Genomic DNA, 27041 nt, shown 5'->3' on the forward strand with positions numbered 1-27041 from the left:
GCCAGCACATGAGAGCAACCCAGGTCAGCTGATCATGATGCCGCGTATTCATTGAAATATCTACACAGTACGAGCCCATTTTACGAGCCACCAACGAAATAGCTGGCCCAACCCGGATACGCAGAGGTGTGATCAATATTGATAATCTCGGTCTCTGTGCATAGCGCCTAGAGGTATTTAAGTATCCTTGATGAGGACAGCTCCTCTCCGGAACATGCTTTGAAGAAAGGGGAGAATAGAAGTTATCACATCACAAGTCTGCAGTAGGCCTAGCATAATTCTAAAAACGTACAGTGGGAGTGGACGTAGGTAGGTGTGTGTGGTACGAGTTTTCCCAGTCGTGGATAGTTGTATGCCGAATAGTGTGCCGTGTTGTAAGCTACAAAAAGCATCGACGAGAGATGGCGGAATGTGGGAGGAAGGCGCTGTCTGTCCTGGAGGCGGCTCGCTCACGCTACGAGAGCTTGCAGATCTCAGATGATGTTTTTGGGGAATCGGGAGATGACAGCAGCGACAATCCTTTTTACAGCACTTCGGGTGACTCGAATTCGGATAACTGCTGCATGGAGGCCGGCGACGATCAAAGGTCAGGTGAGACTGTGAGTTGTCAAAGCGGAGGTCCACCCGGCTCCGTCTCAATAACTCAAGCAGAAGAGGATGGATGGAGCGACACCCTGCAAGATATCACGGTGGCCCCATACAACGAGACATATGGTATTTCATTTTAAGAATAAAGCCTCGCTTGACATAATGAGTAGGATCATGATCTGATCTTCTCCATCATCTAAGGTGTGTGTGTGTGTGTGTGTGTGTGGTAAGTAGCCTATGATTGTAGGTCCTGACTCCTGATTGAACAACAGGTCAAGAAAAAGAGGGAGAGAGAAAGAAAGCCCAAGTGTCCTTTAATAAAGGATCATGTCACAATATGGATTGATTTCTTGGAGAATTGTGGCTTATATGAATTTGGCTATTTAATTATCCAAATGAAATAGCCCACACTAACACTGCACTGCACTGGTGGAGCCAACAGTAAATGGACATAGGGGACAAGTTGCAGAGGAGCCTCTCTGCTTCTCTGTTCCTCTCACTGCATCTCCAGAGACTAATAACGTTGTGCAACATGTTCAGCCACATGTATTTGCCAACTAAGGCATTGATGTGCCAATGTGAATTTTGGACCTCCAAGAAAGGTACAAATACGACAGAGGATGTTCATTGGCAGGAATATTTTGTATTTTTTACATTGGCAATATACTGTAAGGTGACCTAGGTAGTCTATGGCGGTATATTAAGAGCTGCTGTGTAGAACATGTTAGTGGTGCACATCTTGAAAGCACCCCTAGATCACTGTTAATTGTGAAGATTGTAGGCCTATCTGTGTGTGGCTGCTGGGTATGAACCAGGGAGCACTGTTTGTTCAAACATCATAGGTTGAGAGAGAGGCGAGGCACTGGCAGCCATGACAAATTAACTCTTTAAGTGGAGATGAATGACCATCTCCCCTCTTACATCTTCATGGAAGGGTCAGCTGCTACGATCAATGACGGAGGGCCTGTAAAGTAATGGTAATGTTTATTCCATTATCTCAGTCTCCTATTGCATGCCCAAGGCAGAGTTTAAAAGACCAATGTAGCCTTTATTTGATCTCCATATCAAATAATTTCTGTGTAACAATTAAGACCCTTACTGAGATTGTTTAAGATTAAATTGGTCAAAAATAGCTTCTTAGCAATGAGCAATTTGTAAAACAAAATTTTTGCTAGGACTGTCTGGTAGTGGTCTGTGTGGGGAGGGGAAAACTGAAAACGTGCTGTTATTGGCAGGGGTTTGGAACTCTCGTTCTAATTGGTCCATTAAGTAATTTACCGCCTGGAGATGTCACCAAGCAGGCCGAAACTCCATCTCAGCAATACAGGCCGATATTTCAGGTGGTCTGTTCCAACAGCTCTTACACTAAAAGGGCATTAGCATCCTTTTCACAATTTCAAAGTATTAATCCAACCTCATAGAGGGAAAATATATCTAAAACACCGGTAATCATGTTTTTGACTGCACTGGGACTTTAAAGTGAATAAAATGTTTAAAAAAATGGTTTCCCAGTGTTGCCACTGTAAAGTAATACCTAGTAGTTACCAGTCATACTTCAGGAGTTAAACCCATTCTAGTACCAACAACCTAACCGAATGTCATATTGTTATCCTTACAAATGTCCTGTAAAATGATCAATGTATTACAGTTCTGGTCAGTCGTATAATAGGTGGTATTGATAGATACTGTATGTCAAATGTAACTAAATAAGCATGTGTAGGGTGAGGTTCCTCCCTTCATCATTACTCTGTTTGAACACTCTCTCACTGACTTGCAAATAAATGCCTCCCTCTCTCTCCAAGGTGGTCTGGGTGGTGCCTTGTGCCACTGTCACGACTTGAGAGAAAATCATGCCATCTGCCTGTAGGCTTTGGTATGGGCTTCATCACTGGCAATGACAGGTGGTGGCGTTAGCCAATACATTTCAGACACAAGACATTGCCTTGGGAATCACTTCAGCATACAGAAGTCTTTGTACTTTATAGTCTACACTACAGTATGTATGTGTGGCGGTCTCTGTCTCCACTAGAAAATTGTTTGTTTTCACAGTCACCACTAAGTTATTTGAGACTGTTGACACAAACCATAGTGCTGGCAGGTGTATTTGAAATAAATTCCCCAGCCAAATTGCAGTAAAAGCTTGACTGTGTCCAAACCATTAGTGTATGAGCAAATAGGCAAGACACAGTGTGGCCAGGAAAGATGAACATGAGGTGGTTTTGTCATTAAGGTTAGGTCAATGGAAGGTTTCCATGCAGCAAACTGGTGCTCACTGAGGAGACGACTGTCCAGTCCACATGTCTCAAGGAGAAACTAGAGTTATAACATCCCTTCTACAGGACACTAGCTATCATACATAAATATACCACAACATACATTTTTAATTGGGAAAATGAGAGATGGAGTCTGTATAATTGATATTTAGTCCGATATGAAAATCCCACAGTTATAGCAGGGATAGGCAGTACTTAATAAGCATGTCCATGGGTCTGAAATGTCATTTTTTTTGTTCATTTCATTATCCTAGTAAAATCTCTGCAGTGTGTATATGCACGTTAGGACAACCCCCCTGGATTACAATATAATACTGTATAATCTATTACCGTATAATCTATTATGTAACATAATTATGATAGAAAAGGCTTTAGAATCAATCAAGCTCCATTTCACTTTATTGAATGGCACATACATTATCTACAGTATGTTCGTCTTAGACATTCTACCACTGTGTTGTCAGGAATTTCCCACAATGGAATTCTTAATCAAGCGAATAAAACAATTCTATTCCATAAATTCCCATTTTTGGCCAGACTTCTGTTTACTGTATTGATTTGATGGCATCTGTCTTTGGAAATCCCTGCCTCTAAGGCAGTCATCCTGTATTTTGCACTTTGCTGCCAGATTTGAAAGTCTACTGGATTAAAGAAGTGGTTTTTGAAACCGTGTCTAGGTCTGTAGTGTGACCCACCCTTTGAACAACTTTTACCACTGTCAACGTGACATGTACACTCCGTGCAAGAGTAGTCAAATAAAAAGTATTTATTTCTTCAGCAAACCAAACTAGTTGATTATGGTCCTTTTGAGACCCAACATTTTCCTTATCTCTAGGCTGGATGTAGAGAGGACATGAGATTTTTAATTTTAGCCAAATGGCTTTTAGCAGTTGGCCAATCCAAACTTCCAGATATAGAGTTTGTTTCAGATATATCACTTTGTTCCAGAGAATGAGATAAATACTGGTTTACTGGGCCTGAACTTCTACTTCTGTTTAGAGATGCTTTCTCACTCCAGGGAATGTGCATACTTTACAAGTGTGCCAAGAAAAATAGGTGTGACTCTCACAATTAAAAGCAGATCATTTTATTACATATTTTGGTTCATCAGCTTTTAATTGAGAGCTCTTAGATGAGCTCTCTTGTGATTTTTGGCTGCACCTTGGTTGAGGTGCTCTACTCCCTCACTGACTTTACAAGATTAGAGAGCGACAGTTCAATGAGTTTCATCACTGGTTTTGTGATGTGTCATTAATTAACCTTTATTTAACTAGGCAAGTCCGTTAAGAACAAGTTCTTATTTACAGTGACGGCATACCCCGGCCAAACCCTCCTCTAACCCAGGGCCTGCTTAAGTCCAGGGATACTTCACACCCACAGTTTACACAGTTAATTAATAGATGTGATGATGACCTGTGACAGCTCAGTGCTGCAGTTTTAATCAAGGTTCTATTCTTGGATTTACAGTTGATATACAGTGGGTATACAGTGGATGTACAAATTTACAGTATCAGTAAGAATATACACTCAGTGGCCAGTTTATTAGGTACATCCATCTAGTACCCCTTTGCCTCCAGAACAGTCAATTCTTCGGGGCATGGGAACGTTGCTTGGTATCATGGGACCTAACGTGTGCCAGGAAAACATTCTCCACACCACCTCCACCAACTTGTACCATTGACACCAGGCAGGATGGGGCCATGGCTGCTTACGCCAAATCCTGACTCTGCCGTCAGCATGACGCAACAGGAACCGGGATTCGTCAGACCAGGTGTCGGACCAAATGTTTTTCACTCCTCAACTGTCCAGTGTTAGTGATCATATGCTCACTGGAGCCACTTCTTGTTTTTAGCTGATAGGAGTGGAATCTGGTGTGACGGTCTGCTGCAATAGACCATCCAGGGCAAGGATCGCCGAGTTGTGTGCTCCGAGATGCCGTTCTGCACACCACTGTTGAACTGTGCTGTTATTTGCCTATGTTTGGTCCGCCTGTTAGCTTGCATTCTAATGTTCAATTGAGCAGTAACTGAATGCCTCGATTCCCATCTGCCTGCTTTATATAGCAAGCCACCGCCATGTGACTCAAATGTTTGTAGGAGCGAACCATTTTCGTGAATGGGGTGGTATACCTAATAAACTGTAGCATAGAGTGCATAGTCTCTATGGGCCAGATGGCCGGTTGGTGATGTGATGTTGTCCTCCCACTTGAGACTGTGGGAGATGATGGTCCCCAGGAATTTGAATGATTCAGCTGTGCTAACACTTGAGCCATCAATCTCGAGGGGGAGAGATGGTGAGGGGCGTTTTCTGAAGTCAACTACCATCTCCACGCTTTTGTCTGTGTTTTAGGTTATTGAGACTGCACCATGCCACTACCCACTGGGCAAAAACTGGTTGAATCAATGTTGTTTCCATGTCATAAAAAAATACAAATCAACATGGAAAACTGATTGGATTAGAAAAAAAGTAATCAACGTAAGAAAATGTAGTATTTTTTTTCACCCAACGTTTAACCTAATCCAATGACGAGGTGACAATTTTTGTTGATTTCGCATTGAATTCACGTTAGTTGACAACTCAACCAAATTTAACTGACATCTGTGCCCAGTGGATAGCCGGTTGACCTCTCCACGGTACATGGACTCATCGCCGTCGGTAATGAGACCGACCAGAGTGGTGTCATCTGCAAACTTGAGTAGTTTGACAGATGCGTTGTTGGAGGTGCGGATTACCATGCATTGGAAACTACAGTCAATGTCGATGAGTGGGCTTTTCCAAACGGTTATAGTTGTCTGCTTGCATAAGTGGGAATGTTCATCTGACACGTTCAAGACGAGACAAGACTTTTTCTATCCACTATAGTGTAGCACATAACAATAATGAACCTTTCCCTCAAGCCCAAAAAGCTTGATTCTTGTTTCGATTACATTACGGTTACTGTCATGTTGAATAGAAATTGATTGCAGCCCTAGGGTTGACAGCACAATCCAAATAACAAAGACGGGAAAGAAATGCTACACGTTGTGCTTTTTTAATTTACAAAATAACTCAAAGCACAAAATAGCTCCATACTTTCAAAGTATTGTAATTCCCTTTTTAGAAATCATAGTCGTTTACACAGTAAGACTCCATTTACAAGTCATGTGTGATTGTTATTTTCATTTGACAGCATCAATCTGAGAGGCAAGTTTTAATGAGCGAGTGATGCTTTGACTGCAGCTCCATCATCTGTCTGTCTCTCTCCCTGTCACCAGGCCCTACCCAGAGAATGCCAGCTACAGCCACTTGCATGGACTTCTTCCAGCTCTTTGTGCCTGACAACGCCATCCAGAACATGGTGACGCAGACCAACATGTACGCCAAGAAGTACCAGGAGCGCTTCGGGAGCGACGAGGGCTGGCGGAACGTGACTGCGGCCGAGATGAAGGCCTTCCTGGGCTTGGTGACTTCCACCAGCGTTCACCGCTGTGAGTCAGTGCTCAGCATCTGGAGCAGCGGCTTCTTCAGCAACCGCAGCATTGCACTCAAGATGAGCCAGGCGCGCTTCGAGAAGATCCTCAAGTACTTCCACATCGTGGCCTTCCGCTCCAGCCACGGCAGCCATGGCCTCTACAAGATCCAGCCCTTCCTGGACTCACTGCAGCAGTCGTTTGGCTGTAGCACCTTCCGCCCCTCACAGACTCAGGTATGGCAGTAGGCTGCTGTGTGTACTGTTCAGCTTTGGACATGTTTAGTACAGATGACAGGGCTGGGGTCAATTCGAGTAAACTTTAATTTTATTTCAAGTTTTTTTCCATTTAAAAAAATAAATAAAAATCCCTTCCTGAAGTGACTACCTTCAATTCAAATTTGTTGACATCTGTGCCCAGCGGGCAGCTTGGTGTGTTCGGCTCTGGGTACTTTTAGAGCAGACTCAAAATACAACACAATGGTCAGATAGGTAGGTTGTCATTTGGACAAACATTCCTGGAACAATAGTACGTTGTGTCCATGTTTGTTCTAGTTTAGAACAGACTCATAGTTAACTTCTTTGGGAGCTGAATATTTATCTGTGAAGAGTAAACTTGTTTTCTGTCTAATTAAACTCTATTCAAATGTTAATCTAATATCTGTCAGCAGCTGAATAATGTGTATTTGGGCCATTTAATTAAGAGGGATTGGTTAAGATTAAGTTCAGAAACAAGCTAATGCACACTGAATATCCTTGCTGCAATTTGAATTGATTGACATGAGCCAATTTGCACCCTCCCATGGGGATTCCACCAACTCTTTCAGAATCTTGGCAATGTGAACTTTTCTGAAAGGAGGACAACCTGTCTTCTCTTTCTGTGCTAGGAAGAAGTGGGCTGGTAGGATACAAAGTGGGCTGGGAGGACACAAAGTGGGCTGGGAGGACACAAAGTGGGCTGGGAGGACACAAAGTGGGCTGGGAGGACACAAAGTGGGCTGGGAGGACACAAAGTGGGCTGGGAGGACACAAAGTTGGCTGGGAGGACACAAAGTGGGTTGGGAGGACACAAAGTCGGCTGGGAGGATGCGAAGTCGAAATGTTGTTGCCTTCACAGAAATAATTACGTATGACTGCCTCTGTGTTACATGTTAGAAGGTTATGCTGTATTTTGGTATCAAAGAGAGGGTCAGATTAGTGATCCATTTTTTTATCCATAGTGACTTCAGACTGCACTTTCTGAACCCAAAGAGTATTTCTAACTGATTTAGAATGTGTCCCTAAGCCTACTAGTAACTGCACAGGGTATTTTCACATCAATGAATGTCTGACGTAGCCATGTCAGGGATTTCTCCACCTGTCCTCTGTTCTATTTCAGTTTTAAGTTACTACTTTGACACAGACATACCCAACTTTGTAAAATAGCCAACCAATATAACAACCAGTATCACAACAAATATACCAATATTACAAACAATAAAACAACCAATATAACAAGCACTATCACAACAAATATACCAATATAACGACCAATATACAGTTGAAGTCTTAAATTTACATACACTTTGGTTGGACTCATTAAAATTTGTTTTTCAACCGCTCCACAAACTCTCATCCTCTCATCAAACTCTCATCACTCTCTCATCCTTGGGAGCAATTTCCAAACACCTGAAGGTACCACGTTCATCTGTACAAACAATAGTACACAAGTATAAACACCATGGGACCACGCAGCCGTCATAACACTCAGGAAGGAGACGAGTTCTGTCTCCCTAGAGATGAATGTACTTTTGGTGCGAAAAGTGCAAATCAATCCCAGAACAACAGCAAAGGACCTTGTGAAGATGCTGGCAGAAACAGGTACAAAATTATCTATATCCACAGTTAAACGAGTCCTATAACGACATAACCTGAAAGGCTGCTCAGCAAGGAAGAAGCCACTGCTCCAAAACCGTCATACAAAAGCCAGACTATGGTTTGCAACTGCACATGGGGACAAAGATTGTACTTTTTGGAGAAATGTCCTCTGGTCTGATAAAACAAAAGTAGAACTGTTTGGCCATAATGACCATCATTATGTTTGGAGGAAAAAGGGGGAGCCTTGCAAGCCGAAGAACACCATCCCAACCGTGAAGCACGGGGGTGGCAGCATCATGTTGTGGTGGTACTTTGCTGCAGGAGGGACTGGTGCACTTCACAAAATTGATGGCATTGTGAGGAAGGAGAAATATGTGGATATATTGAAGCAACATCTCAAGACATCAGTGAGGAAGTTGAAGCTTGGTCGCAAATGGGTCTTCCAAATGGACAATGACCCCAAGCATACTTCCAATGTCATGGCAAAAGGGCTTAAGGACAACAAAGTCAAGGTATTGGAGTGGCCATCACAAAGCCCTGACCTCAACCCTATAGAAAATGTGTGGGCAGAACTGAAAAAGCATGTGGGAGCAGGGAGGCCTACAATAAGGACTCCGTTACAGGAGGAATGGGCCAAAATTCACCCAACTTATTTTGGGAAGCTTGTGGAAGTTACGAAATGTAAAGGCAATGCTACCAAATACTAATTAAGTATTTATACATTTCTGGCCCACTGGGAATGTGTTGAAAGAAATAAAAGCTGAAATAAATCATTCTCTGTACTGTTATTCTGACATTTCACATTCTTAAAATAAAGTGGTGATCCTAACTGACAGGGACTTTTTACTAGGATTAAATGTTAGAACTACCAATATTACAACCAATTTAACAACCAATATAACAATATTACAACCAATATAACTACAAATATAGCAATATAACAACAATATTACAACCAATATAACTACCAATACAACAACCAATATAACATACAAGTAATATAACTACCAATGCAACAACCAATATAACTACCAATGCAACAACCAATATAACTACCAATGCAACAACCAACATAACTACCAATGCAACAACCAATATAACTACCAATGCAACAACCAATATAACTACCAATGCAACAACCAATATAACTACCAATGCAACAACCAATATAACTACCAATGCAACAACCAATATAACTACCAATGCAACAACCAATATAACTACCAATGCAACAACCAATGCAACAACCAATATAACTACCAATGCAACAACCAATATAACTACCAATGCAACAACCAATATAACTACCAATGCAACAACCAATATAACTACCAATGCAACAACCAATACAACAACCAATGCAACATACAACTACCAATACAACTACCAATATTACAATCAATATAACTACCAATATTACAATCAATATAACAACCAATATAGCAACCAATACAACAATCAATATAACAACCAATATACCAATACAACAACCAATAACAATACAACAACCAATATAACAATACAACAACCAATATAACAATACAACAACCAATATAACAACCAATATAACAACCAATACAACTTATAACAATATTACAACCAATATAACAACCAATACAACTTATAACAATATTACAACCAATTCAACAACCAATACAACAACCAATATAACAATATTACAACCAATTCAACAACCAATACAACAACCAATATAACAATACAACAACCAATATAACAACCAATATAACAGCCAATACAACAATCAATACAACAACCAATATAACAATATAACAACCAATATAACAACCAATACAACTTATAACAATATAACAACCAATATAACAACCAATATAACAATACAACAACCAATATAACAATACAACAACCAATATAACAACCAATATAACAATACAACAACCAATATAACAACCAATATAACAACCAATATAACAATACAACAACCAATATAACAACCAATATAACAATATAACAACCAATATAACAACCAATACAACTTATAACAATATAACAACCAATATAACAACCAATATAACAATACAACAACCAATATAACAATATAACAACCAATATAACAACCAATACAACTTATAACAATATAACAACCAATATAACAACCAATATAACAATACAACAACCAATATAACAATACAACAACCAATATAACAATACAACAACCAATATAACAATACAACAACCAATATAACAATACAACAACCAATATAACAATACAACAACCAATATAACAATACAACAACCAATATAACAATACAACAACCAATATAACAACCAATATAACAATACAACAACCAATATAACAACCAATATAACAATATAACAACCAATATAACATCCAATACAACTTGTTACAATATAACAACCAATATAACAATATAACAACCAATATAACAATATAACAACCAATATAACAATACAACAACCAATATAACAAGGTAATAATAAGGCTGCATTGTCTTATTTGAAATGCCTGTTCAAATGTTCTAAATGGAATAACTCTGGGATGTGCCCAATGTGTCAGTCAAGGTGTAGTGTACTCTCAACTATATACATAGTGTACAGGAGGCTGACAGTTTGCCTCAGCGTGTTCCCTGGTGACCATCAGGCGTTCCGCATTGCATGTAAATTCCCTGTCAGACATGGTGGATCAAATCGGCTCGCTGCTGCCTCCCAGAGCTGACAGGGGAGGAAAGGAGTGTTGAGTGGGCACCTTCCTTCTCCTCCGCTCCACTCCCCTCAACTTCAATCCCCTATGCTCCCCTCCACTCTGTTCCCTTCCTCTCCACTCCACTCTGATCCCCTCCACTCCCCTCCCCTCCACTCCTAGGAGTCTAGATGGAAATGAGGCAGACCCACTCAGTCAGAGCTGAGGGAAAGGGAATCCACCTTCCCACCACATCCTCTGGCCCAGAAGTCAGGGCCCCAAAGGCTGGTGTCTGGACACAGCATAGCACATCTGGTTTCCTTGTTCTCTCTCTCTCCCCCCTCTCTCTCTCTCTCTGTCTCCCTCCCCCTCTCTCTCTGTGTGTAAAAACCAGCAGGCATTGTTCAAAACCCTCATCATTTTCCAATGCAAATACTTTCACCCAGACATTCACTTTATTATCTGCACTTACTGCTGAGTTCCAGGGACATTTATATCACCGAGTCCAGTAGCTGTAGAGGTATGAATTGAAATATGCCCTCCATAGCTCCACAGTGGGGAGTTGGTGATATCGTGTCTCTGATTGGGCTGCCTCTGTCTGGAGCTCTGATCAGCACAGCCTGGGGATGGATGTTCTGTCTGAATAATGAATGCCTTTTCCCTAGCTGTGGCCAAGAAAAAGTGTCTACCAAAATGTTCCATGTACTGTTTTTTTCTGTCTGTGAAGCCTACCTCCTTCCGCCTCTGCCTGTTATAATGAGAATAACAGAAGCCTTTATAGAAATGTTTTTTCTTCACCCTTTTAGACAGCTCATTAAGTGAAGTTTCTACTTTAAGACGAAAGGAAAGGTGCATGTCAAAGCCGTCCAGTGCATCTCTGGCATAGCAGGGGTTCTCTGGAAAGTACATTCAAATTGCTGAGCTTTGTGGCACTAACAATTCTGCTTAGCTTGCTGTCCAATGCTACTCTCTCTCATTAACGTACACAACACAAACACCTCTGTTTAGAGATCTAGCACGTCTGGCAAATAGAAGGTGTACCTTTTGTTTCCATCTCTGTCTCCTCAGACACTGTGTGCCTCTCTCAGGTAGGTCATGGCTCTCAGAATGCCACCTATCTTAGCTAATGGAGTAGCTGTCAGACAGATAGAATTCATCTTTGTCATGGCCTCCACTGAGATTAAGTCATTGGGGTTGAGAAATGGGTTTGATACACATCCATCCTCCACAGGCCAAAGACTAACCGAGCATTAACCGACTGTAGTAATATCAGTAGAGCACAGGGTCTAAAGGACAGGTCTATAGCCATACTGTCATATTTCAGGCAGCAGTGAAAAGTCAGACAATACACAGATTTGTGACTGATTTCACCCATGTAGGAATAACTGAATAATTTTGAAAATCCTTTTGTGATGCTCAAGATCTGTTTAATGAGGGTGACCTGTGGACAACTATCAATGTCTCAAACACAGTGCTTATAACAAATTCCTCTGGTCAACTGTCACCATGTCGCTGTGACTTATTTACCTATTTGACTCCATGTAAAGGATCCAGGTGTTTCTATCACCAACGTGACATTGCATCATCAAAACAAATCAATATAGGAGAAAACAGATTTGTGACTGATTTCACCCATGTAGGAATAACTGAATAATTTTGAAAATCCTTTTGTGATGCTCAAGATCTGTTTAATGAGGGTGACCTGTGGACAACTATCAATGTCTCAAACACAGTGCTTATAACAAATTCCTCTGGTCAACTGTCACCGTGACTTATTTACCTATTTGACTCCATGTAAAGGATCCAGGTGTTTCTATCACCAACGTGACATTGCATCATCAAAACAAATCAATATAGGAGAAAACAACCTGGAACAACCGGTCACATCATGCCTTCTCTACAGTGCTCAATACATGTCTTAAATACCTGCTCCCTGATCAGCTCAGGCTCTCCTGCAGACCTACAATACATTTTTAGGTACTTCAGGCGGCCTGCCGTGTGTCTGTGTGGCTCCCCAGTGGTAGGAGGTGTGAGTTAACAGAGATGCAGCAGGCAGCACGTCTACAGTACTCAATGTGGCTTGCCTGTTCTGTTCTGGGCAAAACAAACACCACCTGTGCCTCGTGGCTCCTTGGTCCGGTGCAAAATCACTGTGGCAACGCATGCCGGTCCCATCCAGCCAACTTGACATTCTGCAGACTAGAAAGCCAGCCAGACAGAGAGGGGTTAGCCACACTGTTTCATTAACATGATGTTAAGATGCTCCCTAGCTTTTGTCTGTAGTTCACACACATACAGTACAATCAGTCAGCAACAGCTACCATACTGCCACCCTCAGGCATTTAATGGTTCAGTAGCCCCACATCCCTGGTTATACACCTGTCTCCTGCTTGGCTAAAGGAGACATCCCTGGTTATACATCTGTCTCCTGCTTGGCTGAAGGAGACATCCCTGGTTATACACCTGTCTCCTGCTTGGCTGAAGGAGACATCCCTGGTTATACAGTGGGGCAAAAAAGTATTTAGTCAGCCACCAATTGTGCAAGTTCTCCCACTTAAAAAGATGAGAGAGGCCTGTAATTTTCATCATAGGTACACTTCAACTATGACAGACAAAATGAGGAGAAAAAATCAAGAAAATCACATTGTAGGATTTTTAATGAATTTATTTGCAAATTATGGTGGAAAATAAGTATTTGGTAACCTACAAACAAGCAAGATTTCTGTCTCTCACAGACCTGTAACTTCTTCTTTAAGAGGCTCCTCTGTCCCCCACTCGTTACCTGTATTAATGGCACCTGTTTGAACTTGCTATCAGTATAAAAGACACCTGCCCACAACCTCAAACAGTCACACTCCAAACTCCACTATGGCCAAGACCAAAGAGCTGTCAAAGGACACCAGAAACAAAATTGTAGACCTGCATCAGGCTGGGAAGACTGAATCTGCAATAGGTAAGCAGATTGGTTTGAAGAAATCAACTGTGGGAGCAATTATTAGGAAATGGAAGACATACAAGACCACTGATAATCTCCCTCGATCTGGGGCTCCACGCAAGATCTCACCCCGTGGGGTCAAAATGATCACAAGAACGGTGAGCAAAAATCCCAGAACCACACGGGGGACCTAGTGAATGACCTGCAGAGAGGTGGGACCAAAGTAACAAAGCCTACCATCAGTAACACACTATGCCGCCAGGGACTCAAATCCTGCAGTGCCAGACGTGTCCCCCTGCTTAAGCCAGTACATGTCCAGACCCGTCTGAAGTTTGCTAGAGAGCATTTGGATGATCCAGAAGAAGATTGGGAGAATGTCATATGGTCAGATGAAACCAAAATATTACTTTTTTGTAAAAATTCAACTCGTCGTGTTTGGAGGACAAAGAATGCTGAGTTGCATCCAAAGAACACCATACCTACTGTGAAGCATGGGGGTGGAAACATCATGCTTTGGGGCTTTTTTTCTGCAAAGGGACCAGGACGACTGATCCGTGTAAAGGAAAGAATGAATGGGTCCATGTATCGTGAGATTTTGAGTAAAAACCTCCTTCCATCAGCAAGGGCATTGAAGATGAAACGTGGTTGGGTCTTTCAGCATGGCAATGATCCCAAACACACCGCCCGGTCAACGAAGGAGTGGCTTCGTAAGAAGCATTTCAAGGTCCTGGAGTGGCCTAGCCAGTCTCCAGATCTCAACCCCATAGAAAATCTTTGGAGGGAGTTGAAAGTCCGTGTTGCCCAGCAACAGCCCCAAAACATCACTGCTCTAGAGGAGATCTGCATGGAGGAATGGGCCAAAATACCAGCAACAGTGTGTGAAAACCTTGTGAAGACTTACAGAAAACGTTTGACCTCTGTCATTGCCAACAAAGGGTATATAACAAAGTATTGAGAAACTTTTGTTATTGACCAAATACTTATTTTCTACCATAATTTGCAAATAAATTCATTAAAAATCCTACAATGTGATTTTCTGGATTTTTTTTCTCATTTTGTCTGTCATAGTTGAAGTGTACCTATGATGAAAATTACAGGCCTCTCTCATCTTTTTAAGTGGGAGAACTTGCACAATTGGTGGCTGACTAAATACTTTTTTGCCCCTCTGTACATCTGTCTCCTGCTTGGCTGAAGGAGACATCCCTGGTTATACACCTGTCTCCTGCTTGGCGGAAGGAGACACCCCTGGTTATACACCTGCTCGTGGCTGAAGGAGTCATCCCTGGTTATACACCTGCTCGTGGCTGACGGAGTCATCCCTGGTTATACACCTGCTCTTGGCTGAAGGAGACACCCCTGGTTATACACCTGCTCGTGGCTGAAGGAGACATCCCTGGTTATACACCTGCTCGTGGCTGAAGGAGACACCCCTGGTTATACACCTGCTCGTGGCTGAAGGAGACATCCCTGGTTATACACCTGCTCGTGGCTGAAGGAGACACCCCTGGTTATACACCTGCTCGTGGCTGAAGGAGACACCCCTGGTTATACACCTGCTCGTGGCTGAAGGAGACATCCCTGGTTATACACCTGCTCATGGCTGAAGGAGACACCCCTGGTTATACACCTGCTCGTGGCTGAAGGAGACATCCCTGGTTATACACCTGCTCGTGGCTGAAGGAGACACCCCTGGTTATACACCTGCTCGTGGCTGAAGGACAGGTTTACTTTAGGTTTGTTGTTGTTGCATTGTCCAGAAGGAACCTGCAAGTAAGCATTTCGTTGGACGATGTATACCATGTGTATCCTGCACATACTGTACGACTGATACACTTGAGGATGCCTTTGAATATGAACTGTACAAACTGCTAGGGGAAAGATTGACTTGTTGGTGAGGTGATGCTGTCCCAAAGGTGCTCCATGATGTAATACTGATGCTTTCCCTCTGTCCCATAGGTGCTCCATGATGTAATACTGATGCTTTCCCTCTGTTCCATAGGTGCTCCATGATGTAATACTGATGCTTTCCCTCTGTTCCATAGGTGCTCCATGATGTAATCCTGATGCTTTCCCTCTGTTCCATAGGTGCTCCATGAGCCCCTTATTGACGAGGACCCAGTGTTCATCACCACCTGTACAGAGAGAGAGCTGAGGAAGAGGAAGAAGAGGAAGTTCAGTCTGTGGGTCCGCCAGTGCACATCCACTGGTTTCATCTGTCAGGTACTGTGCGTGCGTGCGCATGAAAGAAGAAAATGAGAGAAAGGGAGATGGCGAGAGCAGTGGAGGAAGAATGAGGGGAGGGAGGGACTGCAGCCTCTTGGTTTTCTACTCTTATATCTGGGAGCTAGTACTGTACTTAGCCAACTTCGTGACAAAGACTGTCCACCTTCAATTACACCCAGTACAACCACACTGGGGCTTTCACAGGACTAGTTGCAATTGGTCTAGACTGTAGAGGACACCAACACTGCAGGACAGGACAATCAGACCATGCCCTTCCCCCTCACTCAGACACAGCTGAGAGATCCAGACAAACTGTGATTGGATGACTGATGTGGGACCATCCAGTGCCTCAATCAGTCTCCAGAACCAATGTTTTATTACTGATTCCCAGGAGAAGGCGCCAGTCCACTTAGTATAATTGCTCTCTGTTCTTGGTGGGAGTATGATACGCCAAATGACTGCTGCCCCATGCCTCAAACAGATCCAGGAAGACATGAGAATGTGTAGATATGCACGGGCCGTGTCCCAGTTGGTGGGAAGAAGAATCAATCGATCATGTCCTTTTTTTGTGTAGCTTTCTCTTACTTGAAAACTACAGGGTTCATTTGGTCAATGGAAAACAACAGGGTTAGTATTATTGTCAATAGAAAACTACAGGGTCAGTGTTATTGTCAATAGAAAACTACAGGGTTAGTAGTATTGTCAATAGAAAACTACGGGGTTAGTAGTATTGTCAATAGAAAACTACAGGGTTAGTAGTATTGTCAATAGAAAACTACAGGGTTAGTAGTATTGTCAATAGAAAACTACGGGGTTAGTAGTATTGTCAATAGAAAACTACAGGGTTAGTAGTATTGTCAATGGAGAACTACGGGGTTAGTAGTATTGTCAATAGAAAACTACGGGGTTAGTAGTATTGTCAATGGAGAACTACAGGGTTAGTAGTATTGTCAATGGAGAACTACGGGGTTAGTAGTATTGTCAATAGAAAACTACAGGGTCAGTAGTATTGTCAATAGAAAACTACAGGGTCAGTAGTATTGTCAATAGAAAACTACAGGGTCAGTAGTATTGTCAATAGAAAACTACAGGGTCAGTAGTATTGTCAATAGAAAACTACAGGGTTAGTGTTATTGTCAATGGAAAACTACAGGGTCAGTAGTATTGTCAATAGAAAACAACAGGGTTAGTAGTATTGTCAATGGAAAACTACAGGGTTAGTAATATTGTCAATAGAAAACTACGGGGTTAGTAGTATTGTCAATAGAAAACAACAGGGTTAGTAGTATTGTCAATAGAAACTACGGGGTTAGTATTATTGTCAATAGAAAACAACAGGGTTAGTAGTATTGTCAATAGAAAACTACGGGGTTAGTATTATTGTCAATAGAAAACTACGGGGTTAGTATTATTGTCAATAGAAAACTACGGGGTTAGTAATATTGTCAATAGAAAACTACAGGGTTAGTAGTATTGTCAATAGAAAACTACGGGGTTAGTATTATTGTCAATAGAAAACTACGGGGTCAGTATTATTGTCAATAGAAAACTACGGGGTTAGTATTATTGTCAATAGAAAACTACGGGGTTAGTATTATTGTCTATAGAAAACTACGGGGTTAGTATTATTGTCAATGGAGAATTACAGGGTTAGTATTATTATTATTATTTTTTTGGCCTTATCGGCTCAAGGGATTCGAACCAGTGACCTTTTGGTTACTGGCCCAATGCTCTTAAACGCTAGGATACCTGATTGTGGTGGTATTGACTGTCTCTGTCTCTCTTCCAGATCTATGTGCATCTGAAGGAGGGCCAGGGTCCTGATGGATTGGCCACCCTGAAGAACAAGCCTCAGCTCCACAGTATGGTGGCCAAACAGCTGTGTCAGAACCTCTCAGGCCGCAACAGCATCATCTTCACCGGGCCCAGCATCACCAGCCTCAACCTGTACCAGGAGTTTGAGAAACAGGGTAGATCTTTCATCCCATTTATCTCTTTACTCCTCATTCTTTCCATCCACCTCTTTCCTCTCTTTCACTCTCTCTGCCCTCTCTCTCTTTACAGTACTGTAATCTCCTTCCTGCTGATCCTCTTCCGTTTTTAATTACCATAAACGACCTCCGGCTACTGTAGCACTGAAATTGAAGACTGTCAATTGAAGTTCACCTTGAGACTTCCCTGAGAACCAATATGTAAATTGTGTGTATTCTGATTCCATGCCTACCACCCACTAAGCTGCATAACTGGCCATACAGTAAACTGTGAAGATGACGTACATTAAATTCTCCTGATTCTTATTTTGGAAACCGAGAGCACCAGTTCATCCTATTGTTAATGAACAGAGCAAACAGCTCTGTGAACGAAACAGTCTTTCGTTCACCCCTTGTTGAGTAAGAGGTGGTAGAGGGAGAGTCTGTCCTCAGTGCCCTCCACTAGGCTTTATCCTCTGCTCTCAATCTCAACACTGACTGAGCACCTGTAAGGCCAGACAAAATTGATTCACTGTTTAACAGATTTTCCCCCCAGAAAAGTGAGGCGAGCGAGTGAAAAAATCTAATTTGTTCATTAGGTGGATAAGGAAAAACAGTACTTTACAACATTGTCCTAGGCTATATGGACATGAACAATAGGCGAAATATTCAATTTCAGACAGATTTTGGCGATTATTATTATTATGAATACACAAATGAACAGTAATGAACATTATTCACATAGAATATTGCATTCTATTATACATCCTATCATATTAAAAAATGATACGAAATAAAATGATGTATGAATGTATTATCAGTTCATTAATCTACTTAATTGTATAGCCTAACAAATTCAAGAATAATTGACAATAAATAATTGTAATCAAATTTAAAATGTTGCATAATAATGAGTTAATTATGTGAATGCTTCTCTATAGCCTAGGCGTTAACAAAATATTCCTACAAATATGATTAGGCCTCTCATTGACTAGTAGGCCTTGTAGAAAGATGGTCAATCAAGTTAGGTCTGCCAAATGTAATGTAGCATTGGAAAAGATACATTACATGCTGACCAGACCGGACACGTCGCGTGCGCGAGCGTCGCAAAATACATTTCGAAATCCAAGTTATTCAGTTATTGCACCCACACTGCCAATCACCATTTAAATTCAAAGATGAAAAAGCCTGGAAGGAGGAGAGATGGCTAGAAACAATTCGCTTGGCCGTTTTATGTGTGGATTAATTGGCGGAGTAGAGGACCTTGTGCATTTCAGGTAAAATAACAACTCAATGTTTATATCCCAGGACAAATTAGATAGCAAAAGCAAGCTAGCTTAATAGGACAAATTAGCTAGCAAGTGCAAGCTAACTAGCTAAATTGCCATACATGTTTAATGCTTTTCGACCTGTCCCCAAATTAATGTCATTGGTTCAGAGTTTGTTTTGCTATTTAACCTGCGTGTCGTGATCACGTTTGGTGTAGGGGGACAAAATACATTTATGCACGATGGCGCACGCTCGCAGCCGGTTTGGGTTCCGAAAATTAGAGCCCAGTAACTTCGAGCCCAGTAACTTTGCTGACCGCATCCTCCTTAGATTGTCTCGTCTTGCTGCCACGAATAGCCCCCATCTGCTGATCTGCACAAAGTGTGTACGTGCCACTGGCGATGTACTTTGCTGGCCTTGCTAGCTGTTCTCCGCGGCGCATCATCACTTCAAACGCCTTCCGTCGTGGTGTTATCAGTTGGTTTACTACTACTGGTCGTACCGGTAAAATGTAAGTTATGAATCGCAAATCACCATACAGCTTACACACTTCAATTCATGAATCATTTTGAGTTCAATTTGGTTGTCCAAAATAACTATCCGTTTGCACTGTGTCTTTGCTGATGAATGCCCTGATCTCTGGCCAGTCAATTGGTGAAATTACATTGTTTCGTCTATTATTTGCTTCTAATAGATCTGAAAATGATGCAATAACAATGTATTAAACCAACTGTTTGTTTATAATGAGGGACGTCCCACGTTTAACCTGGACACAAATAGTTGGAATTTGCGCTGGCTTCAGCCATGACTGCATGAGAGAGAAATTAAACATCTGCACGTCGCCTGCAGGTGTGAGCGTGTGTGTTTCACTGTCCATTCCGAGGCCTGCACATGATCTGAGGCTCCTTGGTCTCTTGGGAATCAACTTGGGAAAGCCTCAAGGGAGAGCGGACAGTGCATGATAAACAAAGAGCCGCGTTGGCCAAAAAATAACATCAGATTTCTTTCCGGTGTATGGAGAAAAGTGAGGCGGGGCATCCATTAAACAGTAATTCAACTTTGTCCAACCTAATCTGGGCCATCTCTCATTACAGCAGGAGGGTGGGTTATAGGAAAGGGTTATATTCAGCACCCATCAGGATCAAAGCACCCACAAGTACATTACATTGTGCACACAGAAGTAGATTTAGCAGTGTGGTGGAACATTTAGCTGAAAATCCTTTTTGTATGTTGCACCAACCTGAACGTGACCCAGATGTCTAAAGTTGTGTGTTTGTCCTCTACCAGAGATCTACTGCTGTGGGCTGCTGAGCACCAGGAAGAGTGACTGCACCGGCCTGCCACAGTGCATGCTGGTGAACCCTGAGAGCCCACAGCAGAGAGGCCAGTCCCGCAGCATGATGAGAGGCAACACCTCCCTCATCAGCTGGTACAACAAGGGACACTTCCGCTTCCTTACCAACGCCTACTCACCCACCAAGGAAGGTGAGGACTCCCACTCTGCAACCAGTGTTATATTAACAACGTTTTCTTTCTCATACCTTTTCATTCAGAAGATACGTTCAGGTGGATGTTTAAACTGTGTTCAATCATGGGTATAGATTTGTGGTGAACTGCCTTCAATTTGAAAGCAAAACGTTTCTCCTTATTTTGATCATGTCAACCTGCTGCATCACTAGAATGTTCTGAAATGGAGCATCATTATGAAGCTCTTTAGGGCTGACTGATACAAAATGACTCACCACCCACCATTGACATGATGTGGATTTCCCAGATCAAAGTAGCTTCTAGGTATTAATGCACTCTTAATCTACCCTGTAGACTGCTGGGGAACTGTCATGAAACACCTCATCATTCTCTCTCCCTGTATGAGGATGGAGTGATGATCAGAGATAATGAGAATATCCCTGTTTGGCATTCTCACCTCAGACACATTTAATCCCATTTGTAAAATAAGAGGTGAGAAAATGCATTATATCTGGATAGATAAACAGCATGGATCCAGAGTAAATGAGTGGAATCGATGGAGAGTTAATATTTCCACTCCCGAGTGGCGCAGCGGTCTAAGGCACTGCATCTCAGTGGTAGAGGCGTCACTACAGACCCTAGTTTGATTCCAGGCTGAATCACAACCGGACGTGATTGGGAGTTCCATAGGGACAATTGGCCCAGCGTCGTCCGGGTCGGCCCGCTGTAGGCCGTCATTGTAAATAAGAATTTGTTCTTAACTGACTTACCTAGTTAAATCAAGGCTAAATCAAATAAAAACATGCAAATAAACAAAAGCTGCATTATTAATGTTGTATTCAATGAGGAAAATCTACCCAATCTGAATGAATCCAAGAGAGGATGTAGGTATTTTTCATTGTCCCTTAATCCAGTACAAATGATCTCACTACTGATAATATAAAAACCCAAAATACAGCTAAACATAATTAAATTATACTAACAAGAATTTAAGAATATAATTTAGCAGCAGCTAAATCGTTTCTTATACATACTAGTCATTATTTTCTTTAGATGGTTAAGTGGTGGTCATAGCATTTCATTATAGCTACAGAGAAAGCCATCTGACCTTTGAATAAATATAACACTGTATCATTGGTGAAATGGCTGTGAAATGAAGTAATCATGTGAACGACTGAAGCTGAGGCAATGGTGAGGAAGAGTCAGAAATATTTCCAAATTGAGACCTTACCAGGGCTGCTGCTAAATTATATTCTTAAATTCTTGTTAGTATAATTTAATTATGACAATGTGCTTTCATCAATTGAAAGCCCTTAATCTATTTTATGAGAATTTGTAAGATTTCTTGTTTGCAAGACCAGTCTTTAAATAATAGGTAATAGAATTTATTCTCGGAGCGCGCTCCCACTTAAACACATGCATCAGTTTATATACAGATCATGACGTCATTTCACTGCCTTAACTGAATCCCCTCCTCTCGACCGGGACAAAGTAAGGTGAAAAGTTCATTCTAACTTACTACCACACTCCCAAATAACTTTTGACCCCTCAACATTATCGATCACCACTGATCTGACAGTTTTATTAGGTAGAAAACCTAGGAATGCACTCACTGCCTTATCTAAAAACCCCAGAGCTAAGTTTCAGTTGGGTCAACCATAGGCTAACGACCTTATGTGTTTACTCAGTCCCCAACCCATTTGTTTCTGCCTAGTTGGAATGATGTTCATTAACTTTTAATTACTCCCTGTCTGTGTCACACAATCCCTTCTTATGAACTCATATTGTCAATCACTTATAAAACAATGTATAAGTTTACCTAGATACAATTCTAGTTAAAATGGGGATATTGTTTATTCATTTATCAATAATAAATTCAACAATTCTGTTAAGAAAAAATCCATTGTGTTTCCTGACTGATATGAGGTTACTCTGATCTCGCATTTATTTTTCAAATTACCCTCCAGTAACTTTCCAATTTGTAGTGTAATTAGCATAAAATACCTGAGGATAATTTTTATGGAAGCTACAGATGGAGGTTCAGTCAAGGTAATCGTATCAAAGGCCTGCTAATGGTTCAATTGGGATCCAGGGGACTACTAGACTCGTTCCCTCGCAGCTACCTCCATAATTACACCAACTCCTCATGTTCATCTATTTTTCATGTGGTGCTTCACCTGTAATCAGTTTATTTTAGGTATTGGGTTGATACTTTTAAAATGCGTTTCTCCGAGCTATGCTAGTAAGCACTCAGTCCTGTTTTTCTTGTTTCAGATCAAGGTATTTTCTGCAGAATATATAGGTTATTTTGGCGCTATAGTGAGAAACCATCAAAATGTTTATTTATGCACAGCATCACTCTTACAGTTACAGATAGGCTATACTTTACTGTTAAGATATTATGCCCCAAATTTCACCTGTATTGTACTTTGTCAGAGTCTGAACATCTGTTTACATGATACTTCTGTTTTTAACTCTGTGAAATTTGATTCCCACTCCCATTAGCCTTCTCTGAGTCATGTATTGGGTTCCAGCTCCCATTAGACTTCTCTGAGTCATGTATTGGGTTCCAGCTCCCATTAGACTTCTCTGAGTCATGTGTTGGGTTCCAGCTCCCATTAGACTTCTCTGAGTCATGTGTTGGGTTCCAGCTCCCATTAGACTTCTCTGAGTCATGTGTTGGGTTCCAGCTCCCATTAGACTTCTCTGAGTCATGTGTTGGGTTCCAGCTCCCATTAGACTTCTCTGAGTCATGTGTTGGGTTCCAGCTCCCATTAGACTTCTCTGAGTCATGTGTTGGGTTCCAGCTCCCATTAGACTTCTCTGAGTCATGTGTTGGGTTCCAGCTCCCATTAGACTTCTCTGAGTCATGTGTTGGGTTCCAGCTCCCATTAGACTTCTCTGAGTCATGTATTGGGTTCCAGCTCCCATTAGACTTCTCTGAGTCATGTGTTGGGTTCCAGCTCCCATTAGACTTCTCTGAGTCATGTGTTGGGTTCCAGCTCCCATTAGACTTCTCTGAGTCATGTGTTGGGTTCCAGCTCCCATTAGACTTCTCTGAGTCATGTGTTGGGTTCCAGCTCCCATTAGACTTCTCTGAGTCATGTGTTGGGTTCCAGCTCCCATTAGACTTCTCTGAGTCATGTGTTGGGTTCCAGCTCCCATTAGACTTCTCTGAGTCATGTGTTGGGTTCCAGCTCCCATTAGTCTTCTCTGGGTTCCAGCTCCCATTAGACTTCTCTGAGTCATGTGTTGGGTTCCAGCTCCCATTAGATTTTGGCGCTATAGTGAGAAACCATCAAAATGTGATTTTGAGGCCTGCAGTTTATTTATGCACAGCATCACTCTTTATCCAGTTACAGATAGGCTATACTTTACTGTTAAGATATTATGCCCCAAATTTCACCTGTATTGTACTTTGTCAGAGTCTGAACATCTGTTTACATGATACTTCTGTTTTTAACTCTGTGAAATTTGATTCCCACTCCCATTAGCCTTCTCTGAGTCATGTATTGGGTTCCAGCTCCCATTAGACTTCTCTGAGTCATGTGTTGGGTTCCAGCTCCCATTAGCCTTCTCTGAGTCATGTGTTGGGTTCCAGCTCCCATTAGACTTCTCTGAGTCATGTGTTGGGTTCCAGCTCCCATTAGCCTTCTCTGAGTCATGTGTTGGGTTCCAGCTCCCATTAGCCTTCTCTGAGTCATGTGTTGGGTTCCAGCTCCCATTAGCCTTCTCTGAGTCATGTGTTGGGTTTCAGCTCCCATTAGCCTTCTCTGAGTCATGTGTTGGGTTTCAGCTCCCATTAGCCTTCTCTGAGTCATGTGTTGGGTTTCAGGGGTGATCATCAAGAGGAAAAGTGGTGAGATTCCCTGTCCGCTGGCTGTGGAGGCCTTCGCTGCACACCTTAGCTACATCTGCAAGTATGACGACAAGTACAGCAAGTGAGTCACTAATTAGCCCACTAGTTGACATACTGGATCTATTGTAGTAATTTGTACTAATTTGTCATCCTGGGAGAAAGGTGTTTGCCTATATCAATGTTCATCATCATAGCACAGGGCTGGCCAACTCATCTCCTGAGAAGCTACAGGGCTTTTGCTCCAACCCTAGCTATAGCACACCTGATTCTACTAGCTGCTAACAAGGACATTGATTAGCTGAATCAGCTGTGTTACGAGGTTGGAGCAAAAACATGCCTACCCAGTAGCTCTCCATGAGTCTGCAGTCCTGGATTACTGTTGGTCTAGTGAAATTATTTTAATATGGCAAAGTATTATGCTGTTCCAAATTCATGAATATTGCGAGGTCCCTACGGCTTCATTGGGACATGATAGCTGTGTCAGCTATAAACCTTCCTCCGGTGCTGCTATACAGAGAGTCAGCCTGACTCCCCCCGGTGCTGCTATACAGAGCGCCAGCCTCACTCCCCCCGTGCTGCTATTCAGAGAGTCAGCCTGGCTCCCCCCTGTGCTGCTATATAGAGAGTCAGCCTGGCTCCCCCCGGTGCTGCAATACAGAGAGTCGGCTTGTCTCCCCCCGTGCTGCTGTACAGAGCGCCAGCCTGACTCCCCCCGTGCTGCTGTACAGAGCGCCAGCCTGACTCCCCCCGTGCTGCTGTACAGAGCGCCAGCCTGTCTCCCCCCGTGCTGCTGTACAGAGCGCCAGCCTGTCTCCCCCCGGTGCTACTATACAGAGAGTCAGCCTGTCTCCCCCCGTGCTGCAATACAGAGAGTCAGCCTGTCTCCCTCCGTGCTGCAATACAGAGAGTCAGCCTGACACCCCCCGGTGCTGCTATACAGAGAGTCAGCCTGACTCCCCCCGGTGCTGCTATACAGAGAGTCAGCCTGACTCCCCCCGGTGCTGCTATACAGAGAGTCAGCCTGACTCTCCCCGGTGCTGCTGTACAGAGAGTCAGCCTGACTCCCCCCGGTGCTGCTGTACAGAGAGTCAGCCTGACTCCCCCCGGTGCTGCTGTACAGAGAGTCAGCCTGACTCTCCCCGTGCTGCTGTACAGAGCGCCAGCCTCTGACTCCCCCCGTGCTGCTGTACAGAGCGCCAGCCTGTCTCCCCCCGTGCTGTAATACAGAGTCAGCCTGACTCCCCCCAGTGCTGCTATACAGAGAGTCAGCCTCCCTTCCCCCGGTGCTGCTATACAGAGAGTCAGCCTCCCTTCCCCCGGTGCTGCTATACAGAGAGTCAGCCTGACTCCCCCGGTGCTGCTATACAGAGAGTCAGCCTGACTCCCCCCAGTGCTGCAATACAGAGAGTCAGCCTGACTCCCCCCGTGCTGCTATACAGAGCGCCAGCCTGACTCCCCCCGTGCTGCAATACAGAGAGTCAGCCTGACTGCCCCCGTGCTCCAGATTCGATCTTCCAACACCTGGAGAAGGAAATGTTTCAGGAATCACATTAATATGATTTAGCAATCTACTGATATGCACAGCATGGCGCATTCCTATGTCCCAAATGGAGATCAGCGCCAAGTGATGTTAACACCGGTCAAAGATAGAAGCCTTCAATTAAGGGGACAAGAGGAGTGATAGATGGCATATTGCTCAACACCCACACACACCAGGGAGAATGTCCCTTTACTTCTCTCCCCCTCTAACCTCTCTCTGCCTCCAATTAGTTTGAAGATTGGACAGTAATTAGATGTTGTTCTGTACCTCAAAGGACAACACTTGTGGGTGTGCAGAACTGCAGATTACATCTGGAGAGCCAGAAACCGGAACTTTAGCTGAATATCGCTCCTCCTCACCGCTAACCAATGCCTCACACCTAGTCATGGAGACAAGATATCCTCCCAACTGTCGGTCTATGTGCCCTTCCGTCCCTCGTAACTCTGTCTAATTTCAGATTATCAGCTGGATGTGATATACATCTGACACATATTATAAAATGACCAATTTGTCAAGATCCCAGTTAGCCACTCAGGTTTGGTCTTTTCTTTCAGGTATTTTATCTTCCACAAGCCCAACAAGACGTGGCAGCAGGTGTTCTGGCTGACCATCAGCATCGCCATAAACAACGGCTATATTCTGTACAAGATGTCCGATGCCTACCACATCAAGCGCTACAGCCGAGCTCAGTTTGGTGAGAGACTGGTGAGGGAGCTGCTGGATTTAGCTGACTGCTCCCCCACCCAGTGAGGAGACCACGTAATCTGTATAATATACACCCACATACTGTACCCACACACACCCTCACATCACATACTGTACCCACACACACCGTCATGTCACACACGTACCCACACACACCGTCATGTCACACACGTACCCACACACACCCTCACATCACATACTGTACCCACACACACTGTCAGGTCTCA

At 42.8% G+C, this 27041-nt stretch overlaps 1 protein-coding gene across 1 annotated transcript; it reads left to right on the plus strand.

Annotated features, from left to right (window-relative positions):
• Positions 1–66: 66 nt before the first annotated feature.
• On the plus strand, positions 67–26986 carry pgbd5 (piggyBac transposable element derived 5). The gene is made up of 7 exons (XM_020494226.2): positions 67–714; positions 6116–6546; positions 15867–16001; positions 17794–17974; positions 20531–20728; positions 24546–24651; positions 26664–26986. Exons 1-7 carry the CDS (start codon positions 402–404, stop codon positions 26857–26859), a joined length of 1560 nt encoding a protein of 519 aa, XP_020349815.1. The 5' UTR covers positions 67–401; the 3' UTR covers positions 26860–26986.
• Positions 26987–27041: the final 55 nt, after the last annotated feature.

Source organism: Oncorhynchus kisutch, linkage group LG11 (genome assembly GCF_002021735.2).
Source record: "Oncorhynchus kisutch isolate 150728-3 linkage group LG11, Okis_V2, whole genome shotgun sequence".
In the NCBI taxonomy this organism is placed as follows: Eukaryota; Metazoa; Chordata; class Actinopteri; order Salmoniformes; family Salmonidae; genus Oncorhynchus; species Oncorhynchus kisutch.

What these genes read in the sequence shown, in the direction of transcription:
- pgbd5 (XM_020494226.2), top strand. Translation starts at nt 402, where the DNA reads ATGGCGGAATGTGGGAGGAAGGCGCTGTCTGTCCTGGAGGCGGCTCGC. An exon ending in CCCATACAACGAGACATATG is followed by an intron (nt 715 to 6,115) that starts GTATTTCATTTT and finishes CCCTGTCACCAG; the next exon opens with GCCCTACCCAGAGAATGCCA. An exon ending in TCCGCCCCTCACAGACTCAG is followed by an intron (nt 6,547 to 15,866) that starts GTATGGCAGTAG and finishes TCTGTTCCATAG; the next exon opens with GTGCTCCATGAGCCCCTTAT.